This window comes from Vitis vinifera, chromosome 15, assembly GCF_030704535.1.
Source record: "Vitis vinifera cultivar Pinot Noir 40024 chromosome 15, ASM3070453v1".
NCBI classification, from domain to species: Eukaryota; Viridiplantae; Streptophyta; class Magnoliopsida; order Vitales; family Vitaceae; genus Vitis; species Vitis vinifera.
The window spans coordinates 20,849,957-20,864,936 of record NC_081819.1 but is presented as its reverse complement, the minus strand read 5'-3'; the positions used below and the strand labels follow the sequence as shown (position 1 = coordinate 20,864,936).

Genomic DNA, 14,980 nt, shown 5'->3' with positions numbered 1-14,980 from the left:
AGTCATACTATTTATTTCTAGAATCGAATTTCAAATTGAATTTAGGATTAATGATAGAGACCATATAAATTATTAAAAAGAAGAAAAAGAAGAAAGGATTTGAAGGTTTTTCCACAAAAGATTAGTGATGGAACTTTTCTTATTTGAGGATGATTTGATTCAAAGTTGTAAAGTGAATTTCATTTTCATTTCAAATTCTTGGTTAGATAGGCATGAAAATTAGATACATGCTAAATTTTCAAGAATATTCTTTCAAGTCCTTATATGTTATATCCTTTAAAATTTTATTAGATAGTAATATGTTCAAGTATATAATTACAATATTAGCAATACACCTTGTTAGAAGAAATAAAGTTATACTGCTTTTTAAATAACTATATAAAAACCATTCATGAATATGAGTAATTTGAGATATAAATTATAATATAAACGACTATAGCATATCTTAAAAATTCTTTTTAAAATATGATACTTTAAAAATATTTCTAAATTTATTATACTTTATGTCATCAAGTTGAATTGCAACATGGGCATTTCAATAGAAAATTAAAGATATATTTGACAATGTTTTAGAAACTTGTTCTAAAAAATTGTTAGAACAAAACTTCATTTGAGAGTTTAGAATATTCTTAACTTGTTTTTTTATGTTTCTAAATATTTATTAAAAATAATTTTTTTTATGCTTTATTTTTAATCAATCATTCTCCTTACCTTTATAATTATTTTTAAAACAACCCACAAACACAAGTATAAATAACAGGGAAAGTGGGTTTTCAATTCTTACTTTGAAAAAATATAGAGAAAAGGACCACAATTTTTCTAAATACACGCACTAGTCATATAATTATTCCTTAAAATGACCATTTCACTTGTCATATCAACAACCACTCTTCTACATAAATGTTTCTCTTCCTTTTAACATGTTTTTTATTATTATTATTATTTATTTTTTATTTTAGAGTTTTTTCTTTTATAAACAAACATTTCGTATAAAAAGTGAGGTGGTTTAAAGAGTGTGGACATTAGGAGTGGTGAAATATGTGGATTATAGATGGGTTTGAATCTTGCAGAAATAAGGTTTATGGTTTTCTTCCACTTATTTATTTTTTTAAGATCAAATTGAGATTAATTTCAAGGACTTTAGTTGTTTAGGATATTTTCTTTCTTCTTAGCTCCACTTTCAATTCAAGGGATAGAAATACAGATAAAAAAAAGTAAATTATTGATATTTTTTATTTTTTATTTCATGTAAAATTCTTGATATGATGATTGGTAGCCAAGAAAATCTGAAAAGAAAAACAAATCTGAGTCTTGACATCCTCTTGAATATCAATTCTAAATGGATATGTATGATCAGAAGGAAAGAAAAAAAAAGATTATTGGCTACCAATTAATTAGTAGATCCAACTCAATGCAAAGTTGAGGGTGCGGGCTGTCTCTTTCCCACTTGATTTTGAACCTTAAAAGTCCATACACAAAGAAATAAATAAAAATTTAAAATCTGCCACTTTAATTAAACCAGTAGATTTTGAGCTACAATTTCTGTATGTTTGGCGGCCAAATACACAAATCAAGCACGAAAACTTGATGGATGTGAGAACCCCGTGGTCCTAAGCTACAAATATATATGTGGTGCAACTCTCTCGAGTTTAATGCTAAGTACTTTTCTTTGGTTTGAGATTTTTTCTATTGAATTTTTTTTTTTGAGAAATAATTAATTTTAATGTCTATCAAAATGATAGTACATAAATCAAATATTTGATAAAGTAAGTTGCCCCTAACATCTTTTTTCAATGTTTAGCATAGGGATGACACATTAACCATGAAGACAACATATCACAGCAAATGGAGGCCAGGTGAAGTTAGGTTCTAGTTCATAACTAGTTTGGAAATGAATTAGGTTATGGTTCATAACTAGTTTGGAAATGAATTTGTGACAGTATGGATCTCGTGTGTGCGCATCGGCCTGACATGTTGGAAACATTTTTTATTTTAAATAAAATAAAATAAATGTTTCAATTTTTATGATCCATTTAAAATTAAATCCATTGAGACATTATTTTCCCTAAAATGTGAGACACATCTAGCTACCATGTGACTCATCTTTTAATGGTAACTACCCATCAGTATTTATTTTATCTTTTTTTTTTTATGGGAAGAAGATATCAAGAAATATTATATTATATGTTAAAACTTCATAGGGATAAAAATCTCTATTCACAATAAGAAGTTTATGATTAAGTTTCCATTGGTGCATGGACATAAGGTTTTGGAAGAACTATCCAATGAATCCCTAATTTTCTTCTATTTTTTATTTACTCCCATAAATTGTGAATTTGATTACCATAGCTAAAGGTATGATGTTGAATTTTCAATTTTATTATTTGTAATTTTAAGAATTTTCTAACATCACATTCAATATTTAATATCAGGAAGGCATGCAATTGATTATTCATGATTCGTGATGTTATTGTCCACACATTTTGTTAGTCCTTGTGTCGATTTTGAAGGCTTGAGAGAATGACTGGGTCCATTGGAGATTGCTAGAGGGGAGAGAGATTAGAAAGGAACTTGACAAAGTATTTTGTGACAAGTTTGGCCTGCAATAAATGCAAGAGAAACAAAATAAAAAATAAACATTGTGTTATAATTGTAGTAATGAATGTCACCACATTAATGTTAATTAAGTATTATTTATGACTTCCATTAATACTCATTAATGGAAACCATTAATGTTATTTATGAGTTTTATTAATATTCATTAATGAGGATATTAATGGAAGCCATTTAAAAAGCCTATAAAAGGGCTTCCTGTCTCTGGTAATAGACATCCCGAGAAAAGAAAGAAAAGTTCTTCTTCTCATTCTCTCTCTCTCTCTCTCTCTCTTTCTTTCACTTTCTCAATTCTCTTCTTTGATTCCTTCTTTCATATTATATATCAAAGTAAGATATATTTTATCTCTACTATGATTTGCATTATATTTGTCCTTATTTTACAACACGTTATCAACACGAATTGCTCTGAAGGTAATTCTCGTATCTTAAACTTGAAGTTATTTATATAGAATAAAATTTTACATATTTATATTATTGTTAATTTGTTTTGTTACATATTGTTAAAAGTTATAAACAAATTATTTGATTTTGTTTATAATCGTAGTTATATCAATGCTATCAAGTTATTATAACTGATTTTAATAATATTGTTTGTCATATATATGAAGTTATTTGATAATGTCGAATATCACAAAACTCGAATTTGTGGCACTTGACATTTCGGGAAAGAACTATCTATCTTGGATCCTTGATGCTGAATTACATCTTGATGCAATGAACCTTGGAGCTACGATTAAACAAGGAAATCAAGCATCCCTGCAGGATCGCGTAAAAGCATTGATTTTCCTTCGCCATCACCTCCATGAAGGTTTAAAAAATGAGTATCTTACGATAAAAGACCCTTTTACTCTATGGAATAATTTGAAGGAAAGATATGACCACCAGAAAACTGTGATTCTCCCAAAAGCTCGATATGATTGGATGCACCTAAGGTTGCAAGATTTTAAAACTATTAGTGAATACAACTCTGTACTTTTCAAAATCAGCTCTCAATTAAAGCTGTGTGGAGAAAAAAAATCACAGAGGAAGACATGTTAGAGAAAATTTTTACTACGTTTCATGCCTCGAATGTGCTCCTGCAACAGCAATATCGAGAGCGTAGATTTACAAAATATTCTGAATTAATATCATGTATTCTTGTTGCTGAACAAAATAATGAGCTTTTGATGAGAAATCACCAGTCTCGTCCAACTGGATCTGAACCATTCCTTGAAGTGAATGCAATATCGTCCCAAACTCGTGGACGTGGACGAGGAAGAAATTCTCGATACCATGGTTCTTATAGTAATAATTCTCAGAAAATGAAAGCCTCATTGCACCACCAGAAGTGGAACAATACTGAGACAATACAAGAAAATGGGAAGCGTTTACAAGATAAACCTCCTAAGAACCATGAGAATAATTGTTATAGATGTGGTATGAAGGGGCATTGGTCGCGTACCTGTCGTACGCCCAAACATTTGGTCGACCTTTACCAAGCATCAATAAAAGCTAAAGGAAAAGAGATAGAGATGAACTTTACCGATGGTGATGGATTGAACCTAACCTACTATGACATTGATTTCTTTGGAGGTCTCAATGAAAAAACAGACCATTTGATAAATGATGAGAAAATTAACATTGATTGATGTTACTTTATATATGAAATAATATATTATTATGTCTTATATTTACATCTGATTTACTTTGTTATTTACATTATGTCTTGTTTTTTTTGTTATATTTGAAGTCCATGTGTTATTTGGTCTCAAGATGAATGAGGATGATGTATGTCTCGCAGACTGTGCGACCACGCACACAATTCTTCGAGATAAAAGATATTTCCTTGAATTGACATTAATAAAAGCTAATGTAAGTACCATATCTGGTACTACAAACTTAGTTGAAGGTTCTGGAAGAGCAAACATAACGTTGCCAAATGGAACTAGATTCCATATAAATGACGCGTTATATTCTAGCAAATCCAGAAGAAATTTGCTCAGTTTTAAAGATATCCGCAGAAATGGATATCATATTGAAACTATGAATGAAGATAATGTAGAATATCTTTACATTACTTCCATTATATCTGGCCAGAAGCTTATAATGGAAAAACTCCCGGCTTTCTCCTCTGGGTTGTATCATACAACTATAAAGCCTATTGAATCATATGTTGTCGTGAACCAGAAGTTCAACGACCCAAAAGTTTTTGTCCTTTGGCATGACAGGCTAGGTCACCCAGGGTCTTCAATGATGCGTCGAATAATCGAACACTCACATGGGCATCCACTAAAGAACCAGAAGATTCTTTTGCCCAATGAATACTCATGTGCTGCCTGCTCACAAGGTAAATTGATAATCAGACCATCTTTTACTAAAGTCATATCTGAGTCACCAATCTTTTTAGAAAGAATACATGGGGACATATGTGGGCCTATCCATCCACCATGTGGACCATTCTGTTATTTTATGATCTTAATAGATGCTTCTACTAGGTGGTCATATGTTTGTCTCCTTTCTACACGTAATGTAGCCTTTGCTAGACTCCTTGCACAAATAATCAGATTACGAGCACAATTTCCAGATTATCCAATTAAGACAATACGTCTTGATAATGCTGGCGAATTTACTTCTCAAACATTCATTGACTATTGCATGTCAGTAGGGATAAATATTGAGCATCCTGTTGCTTATACTCATACCCAAAATGGTTTAGCAGAATCCTTCATCAAACGTCTCCAATTAATAGCTCGACCATTACTAATGAAAACCAAATTACCTACTTCCGCCTGGGGACATGCTATTATGCATGCTGCAGCTTTAGTCCGTATTCGACCTACAACTTACCATGAATACTCCCCTTCACAACTTGTGCTTGGAAAACAACCAAATATCTCTCACTTACGAATCTTTGGTTGTGCAGTATATGTACCAATTGCACCTACACAACGCACTAAAATGGGTCCCTAACGAAGACTTGGGGTTTATGTAGGTTTTGATTCTTCATCTATCATAAGATATCTTGAACCTTTGATAGGCGATGTTTTTACAGCCCGCTTTGTGGATTGTCATTTTAATGAAAGTGTTTTCCTATCATTAGGGGGAGAAAAGTCGATTCCTGAAGAACGACGAGAATTAGTTGGGAGACATTTACTATGACTCATCTTGATCCTCGTACAAATCAATGTGAACTAGAAGTTCAAAGGATCATTCATTTGCAAAATCTTGCAAATCAATTACCAGATGCATTCATTGATACAAAGAAAATGACAAAGTCACATATCCCGGCTGTAAATATTCCAGCACGGATTGATGTCCCTATAGGACAGTTAACAAATGAATCTAAGATACACCTAAAGCGTGGTAGACCTGTCGGCTCAAATGATGTAACTCCCTGGAAGAGGAGAACCCAAGAAAAACTTGGCACTCTAGAAGAGACAATCAAAATAACTGATAAGCTTAAAATTGATAAATCTATAGCCCTAGAAGAGGCACAAATAATGCAGAAAGCCCCTGAAGAGGCACATATTGAACAAGAAGCCCCTGAAGAGGCACAGGTACCTGAAAATTGTGAGATCTCAGTAGGTTATGTACAAACGGGAGAAAAATGGGATCGAAATAATATTGTTATTAACAATATTTTTGCTTTCCAAGTGGCCTCTGATATCATAAGAAATGATGAAGATCCCGAACCACGAAATGTGGAAGAATGTCGACATAGAAATGATTGGCTAATATGGAAAGAAGTTCTACAGGCAGAATTAAACTCATTAATAAAACGAGAAGTTTTTAGACCTGTAGTCCAAACACTTGAAGATGTAAAGCCTGTTGGGTACAAATGGGTATTTGTACGAAAACACAATGAAAATAATGAGATCATAAGATATAAAGCGCGATTAGTAGCACAAGGTTTCTCGTAGAGACCTGGTATTGACTACGAGGAAACATATTCTCCCGTCATGGACGCAATCACATTTCGTTTCTTAATTAGTTTGGCAGTCTTAGAAGGACTAGATATGCGTCTCATGGATGTTATTACAACATATTTATACGGATCCATGGATAATGATATATACATGAAAATCCCTGAAGGATTTAAATTGCCTGAAGCAAATAACACAAAGCCTCGTAGCATGTACTCAATCAAGTTACAACGATCCTTGTATGGATTAAAGCAATCTGGACGCATGTGGTACAATTGCCTTAGCGAATACTTGCTAAAAGAAGGGTATGTGAATAACCCTATATGCCCATGCATTTTCATTAAGAAATCAGAAACCGGATTTACAATTATTGCAATGTATGTTGATGACTTAAATCTTGTTGGAACTCCTGAAGAGCTCACAAGAACAACAAATTACTTGAAAAAGGAATTTGAGATGAAAGATCTTGGAAAAACAAAATTTTGTCTTGGCTTACAGATCAAGCATTTTCCAAATGGAGTTTTAGTACATCAATCAACATACATTAAGAAAGTTTTGAAGCGTTTTTATATGGACAAAGCGCATCCTTTAAGTTCTCTAATGGTTGTCCGATCACTTGATGTGAAAAATGACCCATTTCGTCATTGCGAAAAAGATGAAGAGTTACTTGGTCCTGAAGTACCATATCTTAGTGCTATTGGTGCACTTATGTATCTTGCCAATTGTACACGTCCAGACATTGCTTTTTCTGTTAATTTATTGGCAAGATACAGTTCCGCTCCAACTCGAAGACATTGGAATGGTATCAAACATATATTGCGTTATCTTCGTGGAACTATTGATATGAGTTTATTTTACTCAAGGGAATCAAAGCAACAATTGCTTGGATATGCAGATGCAGGATATCTTTCAGATCCACATAAAGGCAGGTCACAAACAGGGTATGTGTTTAATTGCAATGGTACTGCTATTTCATGGAGATCTGTCAAACAAACAATGGTGGTCACATCATCAAATTATTCAGAAATACTGGCAATTCATGAAACAAGTCGTGAATGTATATGGCTAAGATCTATGATCCAGCATATTCGGGAATCATGTGGACTCTCCTCTATCAAAGGTGACCCGACAATATTATTTGAAGATAATGTTGCATGCATTGCACAAATAACAGGGGGTTATATTAAAGGAGATAGAACTAAACACATTTCACCAAAATTCTTTTATACACATGAACTCCAGAAAAGTGGTGAAATTGATGTGCAACAAATACGCTCAAGTAATAATCTAACAGATTTATTCACAAAATCATTGCCAACCTCAACATTCAAGAAGTTAATATACAGAATTGGAATGCGTCAACTCAAGGATATCGACATGAGGGGGAGTATGCTTGTAAAAGGGTGTTAGTGTACTGTACTATTTTTTCCTTCGTCCAGGTTTTGTCCTACTGGGTTTTACTAACAAGGTTTTTAATGAGGCAATCCTAATATACCAAGAAAAGAATATTGTACTCTTTTTCCTTCGCTAGGTTTTTCCTATAGGGTTTTTTACTAGCAAGGTTTTAATGAGGCATATTCTTTCAATGTGGTGAACATCCAAGAGGAAGTGTTATAATTGTAGTAATGAATGTCACCACATTAATGTTAATTAAGTATTATTTATGACTTCCATTAATACTCATTAATGGAAACCATTAATGTTATTTATGAGTTTCATTAATATTCATTAATGAGGATATTAATGGAAGCCATTTAAAAAACCTATAAAAGGGCTTCCCGTTTCCTGTAATAGACATCCCAAGAAAAAAAAGAAAAGTTCTTCTTCTCATTCTCTCTCTCTCTTTCTTTCACTTTCTCAATTCTCTTCTTTGATTCCTTCTTTCATATTATATATCAATGTAAGACATATTTTATCTCTACTACTTTGATTTGCATTATATTTGTCCTTATTTTACAACACATTGAAGTTTTTAAAATTATTAAAGAAAAAGGTTGGATTTAATAAAGAGAAAACAACTTTTATCACGCCACTTCACTACCAAGCTAAACTTGATTGATATTTATAAAAGCACATAAAATCGATTTATTATAATCTAAAATATTAAACTTAATAAAAAAATAAATTTTAATTATTTTTTTAAATTTATCAAACTACATCATCTATTTTGTAATTAAATTAAAATTTTTAATATTAAATATAAGAAAAGTATAAACTGGAAAATAATATTTTAAATATTTTTAAATAATTAAAAAGTAATCATATCTGTGTCATGATTTTTTTATATCCTTAAATATATTTAACTAAATAAATCATTATATTAAACTGTTTTTGAGTATATAAATCATTATTTTAAATTTGTTTTTAAGTATAATATATTTTCTCTCTATATATATATCTATGAGTTTTTTCTAGGGTTCAGGCGGATTAATATCTCTAGCCATTAGAGCAACAGGGCTTGGGAGTTGCCAAGTGATGGCGGTTGTCGCCTTGCAACTTTAGCCGTTGATGTGGCCCGATATTAATGGCTTTAATCAATTTTAAATTTTGAGATATCATGGAGCCCAAAATTTTGCTAGTTTTTGACTTCATCGTACTAATTAGCCCAACTTAAGACCTAATTAGGCTCAAGCCCAAGGCTGGCCCAAGTTAGGCCCATTCCCAAAACAAGGCATGACCCACATGTCTTATTCTCATATAAAAATTTCCAAGCATACGTGCATGTGACATATATATAACATTATAAAGCTCAAAATTTATTCGAAAATAAAACATTTCACTTTAGATTTATAAAACACACTCGATTAAAACCACAAATGACCATAAAAGCACAAATCTTCATAGTTCATATATGGATGTAACATGTAATAATCATTCTTATTTTATGGAATTTTTCTAGACAAGACCTCTTGCAATAACAACATCCTTGATAAACTTGAGTGACTCTTCAAGATCATCACATAATCGATTAGGATCAGGAATTATTTCTTCATCAACTGAAAGAATAAATGTCATTTTATTGATGTAACTTTGGAAATGAATCATCAATCCCTACAACAAAACACATAATAAAAAGTCAGTCATAATATTATTTCTTTTGAACTTTTTCATGATTTCTCACTTCTAATTATTTATAAAAAAAATTCTATTTGTTTTTCAACTATTTTTACAAAATGTTTTTTTAATCAAAATTTACATGAAGAATAAGCCCTAAAAGATAGTTTCTCTTAGGATTTATTATTGAGAAGAAAAAAAGTTAATAGAAAAAAAAAGAAAAAAAAGATAGGTATAGAAGAGAAGAATGGGAACGGTGTTTTTATGATATTGGAAATTTGTAGGTAATGTATTAATACGGTTAGTATTTTAAAGTGAATGTGTAAAAAAGAGAAGAATAGGAAGGGTGTTTTTATAATATTGGAAATTTGTAGGTGATGTATTAATACGGTTAGTATTTTAAAGTGAATGTATAAATATGATAAATGTAATTAAAAAATTGATGAATACAAATATAATTTCTCGATTATGGTTCATGCTTTCAAACCACAAAGGTCATTTTTTCATATTTGAGTTTTCAATGACCCATTTAATCAAATAACCACACACACACACACACACACACATATATATATATATAGACTTACTTGTGGTTGGCCGTAAACGCTTGGAGCAAGGAAAGCCATTGGATGGCCATAAAAACCGATTTCTTCCATAGGTCCAACCACATTTGAGAAGCACATTGTCGTGTGATTCATAACTCTATGGTATAAAAATGCTGCAACCTATTTGCCATGCCAAAAAAAAGATCTCCAAGGTAAGATCACAAGAAGAAAGTAGAAAGGAAAGAAAACAAAAAATAGAAGTTAGATTTTATTATTATTATTTTTTTTGGAAGAAGAGGAGCTTGAAAATGTATAATTTCCTAGGTGATCTATTTCAATATTAAGGATAAGGAAATTCATACCTTAGCACCAAATAATTTGAGAACTGTCTTAATAATGAAACATGTAAATATAGCTTCATGAGAATGCTTCTTTCGATCGATTGTGGCTTTAGTTTGACGAACATAGTCTAAAGGGTCATCATATAAGGCAATGGCAAAAGGGAGGAGCATAGATCCAATCCAATTTCCCCATTTCGCTTTAGACCCCTTCTCCATCATCTCCGCTAAAGCCTAATTACCATGAAATTTCATGATGAATAAACCAATCAATTTGTTTTGTAGCACATGAAGGATTTTAAGGTGATTGTTGTTAAAACATTTTTTTTTCACTAACAATTTATTGAAGATATTTCTATAGAAAATTAATTAATATTTTAATTTAAATGGAAAATGTGTTTTGAAAGCATTTTGATAGTTATATCCACTAATAATCAGAGTATCGAGTTTAATGTATATTATAATCCTCTTATTGAGAGAACTTTTTAAACATTAAAGTTACTATTAAAACATAACTTCATACTCTTATACACTTTTCAAAGTAATATATTGGTTGTTTGGTTTTCGGGAAGTAATAAAAAAATAAAAAAAATGCTAAAAAAAATAGTTTTCTCATATTTGACTTCACCATAAATTTTTTTTAAAGAAAATTAAATATAATTAAAATTAGTTAAAAATGTATACATTTAAAAATTATTTGATCTTTATATGATAGAAGAACTAAGTAGAATGAGTTTGAAAAAACATATAAAAATAAATTATTGATTTTGAATCTAAATTTTATTTTCCTTCATTTTTTTTTCTATTTTTTTTCGTTAATAATTCCTATGTTTTATATACTATTTTTTATGTTTAAAAATAAAAAGTAAGAAATGCATCCAAACATGACCTTAACCGTTGTTGTTCTATACACTTTGAAAACAGAGGTTAAAAGCTGTTGAAAACAAAATCCCTATTATATCTTAAAGTTGGCCACATCTTAAAGTTGGCCACACAGCAGCCACATTTTCCTACAAATATTCTTTCAAATTGAATATGAAAATCACTCACATGAAGCCCTGGTGATGGTCTTATATTCATCATAAGAGTTGCCCTCAGGCGAATATTCTTCGGAAGATTATTTTTCTTTTGGGTGGCTCCTTTATCTTCCTTGGTCTCACCTGCAATTAATAAATGGAACACATGTTAAAGAGTTTCTACTCATATAGTTTAAAGATTATTTTATCTAGCTCTCTTCCAAATTTCCCAATTGATTATATTATATACATAGCTTCAATGTGACTTGTAAGCTTGGATACAATGGTTGGGTAGGTAGAGAAATTGAACTGAGAATTAATGAAAGCTTACCATATCTTCTATTGAGATATCGAGAAAGACCAGCCAATGACACTCCCATTACAACATCGTTAATAGTCTGCAATGCCCCAAAACAATATGATTTATTAAGTCTAAATAATGTAAACCCATAAGTTTACATTGTTATATATTTCACGTGTAGGCTATTTTATTTTTAAATAAAAATATAAAAAAAAGTAATAATAAATTTGATAAAAAACATAAATTAGGTAATCAATTTATATTTATTTTAAATTATTTTTTAAAATAATCATTATTATTATTTTAATTGAAATTTGTCTTATTTTTAAAAATGAAAATGTTGTATTATGTTTCTATTTAAAGCACAAGTATACAAGGAAACTTAAAGGGTGGAGCCAGTTTTTGGAATCAACTTACTGTTTTCATCCCATTCTTGATTAGTTTAATATCATCAAGACTAACGGTTCGGTAAACAAACCTCCTTGGCACATGCCCACCTCCCTTTTTCCAACCATTGCTGAGTGGTGTCATGGTATCCTTTAAGAAGAGAGTTGTGGCAAGAAACATCAAAACATCTATAATAGTATTCCAAACCAGTCGAATTGTCCACCAAATCCTGCCGGAGTTTACCGGATCAGGATTCGAAGTCTTTTTCGCTGGCAAAGTTGGGAGAGCTTTCGGGTTGGAGATTTGACGGGAGCAAGAGAGGACAAGAGACATGAGGGACATGCCGTCACCCAGGGAATGGTGGATTCGGAAAACGGCGACAGACTCGGCATCCGAGGTCTTAATGTTGAGAATATGGAGCTCCCAAAGAGGCTTAGAGTAGTCTATGTAGGTTTTACTGAGATTGGAGATGTAGTCTTCCACCATCTTGTCTGGTGAAGAAATGGTGTGGTGGAGGCTTGGTATTATAATGTGCTTGTCCAAGTCCACCTTTGTTGGAACCCATTTCATCCCTCCATCCTTTTTCACGTCCTTCACCTAATCGAGATAATATAAAAAAATAAATTGATAAGCCAAGAGGAGATGAGTTTTTATCTTTTAAAAACAAAAAAATAGGACAGGCATTCAAATAAAGCCTTACGTAAAAGAAGCTTGGTTTAGATATATATCATGCTAAGATATTAATTAATGTACCAAAAAGCTTTTTTCATACCTGCAAGCTAGAGAAACGAGGGTGCTTAAGCAGAGTGTGCTCCAAATTGGCTTTAACAACATCCACATTGATTCTGATTTTGAACCCAGCAATGGCTATGACATAGACATTGAAGCAAGTTTCATGAAAAATTCGACCAACTGGACTCAAAGCTTCTCCTTCTTCTTCTTCTTTGATATCCTCGGGTTTTTTGCCATCTCCTTCAACTTCTCTTGCTGCTAATCTCTTTGTTTGAATGGGCTTGAGAGCTTGCTGTCTTGAATCCAGATCACCTACTGGCTCCATGACACGCAGCTCAGCTTTTGGATGAGACTGAAACTATATCGGAATGTCAAGTATTGTGCAAACACATATATAGCAGTAGTCCAACGTACTTAAATGAAATGACAGGAAGGTTGTTGCTAGTTGGAGCGCTAGGACACATAAGTCTTTCATGTGGGACACCAGTAACATGATTTACATCAATTTTGATAAGATTTTTAATTGCGCATCATATAGTTGAGATATTGAAATGTTTGACCTTCAACTGATGTGTGAAACACATTTAAAAAGGCTGTGTTGTATTATGTGGCTTTTATATATATATATGGAGAAAAATGGTTAAATATTGAAGTAGAACATAGTGGAATGATGACATTTTTCATTCAAATTCATATTTTTATTATTGAGGGTGAACGATATGTTGGGGGTGCGAGAGGCAACGCCCCTTCATGGTACGATTTAAGGGTATTTTTAGAATTTTAATATTTGATGGTTAATATAAATACCTTTTTATATAATCTTAATTTTAGATGTAATAAAAGTCTTCCTTTTTATTCTCGTGGATATAGACAATTTGTCAAATCACATTAAATTTGTGTGTTTTCTTTTGTTTTTTTCTAATTTTTTCACTAAGAATTGTTGTAAGAAAATCAACAGGCTGCATGAATGATCTTATCATGTGTTATACATATACAAACATATATAAAGAAGCATCTAATTCTTTTTTATGCATGCTTCATTTGGCTCAAGGTGATATAGCTCACATGATAGAGCTTCACTTTTGTAGCTGGGGCATTTATTTGTCTAATAAACATCCTGCAATTGAGTAGGTAACTCTTATCTGTCAAAGGAAAGGGGAAAAGCTGATATCGTACGTGACTGTTACTTGGAGTCTTTTACCCTTCCTAAGGTTTCCTCATTTAGGATCTCAAGAAAAGTCGATCAAATCGGTCTTTACGAATAGTTTAATGTTCTATCTTTTTTATATACTTCTCTTAATAAAGTCTTTTTTTGGGTATATGTTCATTATCTAAATAAACCGAAGCCACTTATTAATAGGTATGTAGGTAGGTAGGCCCCCCTTCAAGTCATCAATGGAAATGGAAAGATGGCGTGTCTCCACCATTGTTGGTTCTGCTCCTATCTAGAATCCAGTGGCATATGAGTTATAAGACCACATTGGAAATTAATTTCGAACTCATAATATTGAAGTTTGGAATTTCAAATTGAATTTAGGATTAATGATAGAGACGGTACAAATTTTAGTTCCAAGAAATGGATTTGAGGGTTTTGCCAGGAAAGAATTTGGCTTGCACATGGAGAGTAATTGAACCAACTATCGTTTTTGAGATTTGGACGGAACTTGGGCATCCCTTTCAAATTTATGATAATTTCAACCACCGTACCAAACTTTCATGCCATGTTTTAATTGTAAAAAATGCCCAAAGCGACCGACACTGTCAGAAGAAATAAATTGTTCTACTACTTTTTAAATCAATAGAAACCATTCAAGGATATTTTTGAGTAATTTGAGATATAAATACAAGGATCTTATAATATAAACAAATATATAAAATTTTTAAAATATTTTTTAAAAATATTTTTTTAAAATATGGTACCTTAAAATATTTCTAAATTTATGGTACTTTATGTCACATAGTTGCTACGTGGAACGTTAGGAATATTTTAGATACCCATTCTAAAAAAGTTATTTTTTGGGAATGGTTTTCTAAATTAGTTTTTGTTTTTTGGAATAAAAGGTTTTTTTTTGAAAATTTAGAATGTTAT

The 14,980-nt window shown here is 31.5% G+C and overlaps 1 protein-coding gene across 2 annotated transcripts; it reads right to left on the bottom strand.

The window, feature by feature from the left end:
- Positions 1-9,253: 9,253 nt before the first annotated feature.
- Positions 9,254-13,279, bottom strand: LOC100852808 (wax ester synthase/diacylglycerol acyltransferase 5). Of its 2 annotated transcripts, XM_019225451.2 has the most exons (7): positions 12,932-13,279; positions 12,190-12,756; positions 11,803-11,869; positions 11,506-11,615; positions 10,480-10,689; positions 10,160-10,297; positions 9,254-9,569 (listed from the first exon to the last, which is right to left on the bottom strand). In XM_019225451.2, exons 1-7 carry the CDS (start codon positions 13,214-13,216, stop codon positions 9,414-9,416), a joined length of 1,533 nt encoding a protein of 510 aa, XP_019080996.1. In that variant the 5' UTR covers positions 13,217-13,279; the 3' UTR covers positions 9,254-9,413. The 2 variants fall into 2 exon arrangements, with proteins under 2 accessions (XP_019080996.1, XP_059599194.1); XM_059743211.1 differs by lacking the exon at positions 10,480-10,689.
- Positions 13,280-14,980: the final 1,701 nt, after the last annotated feature.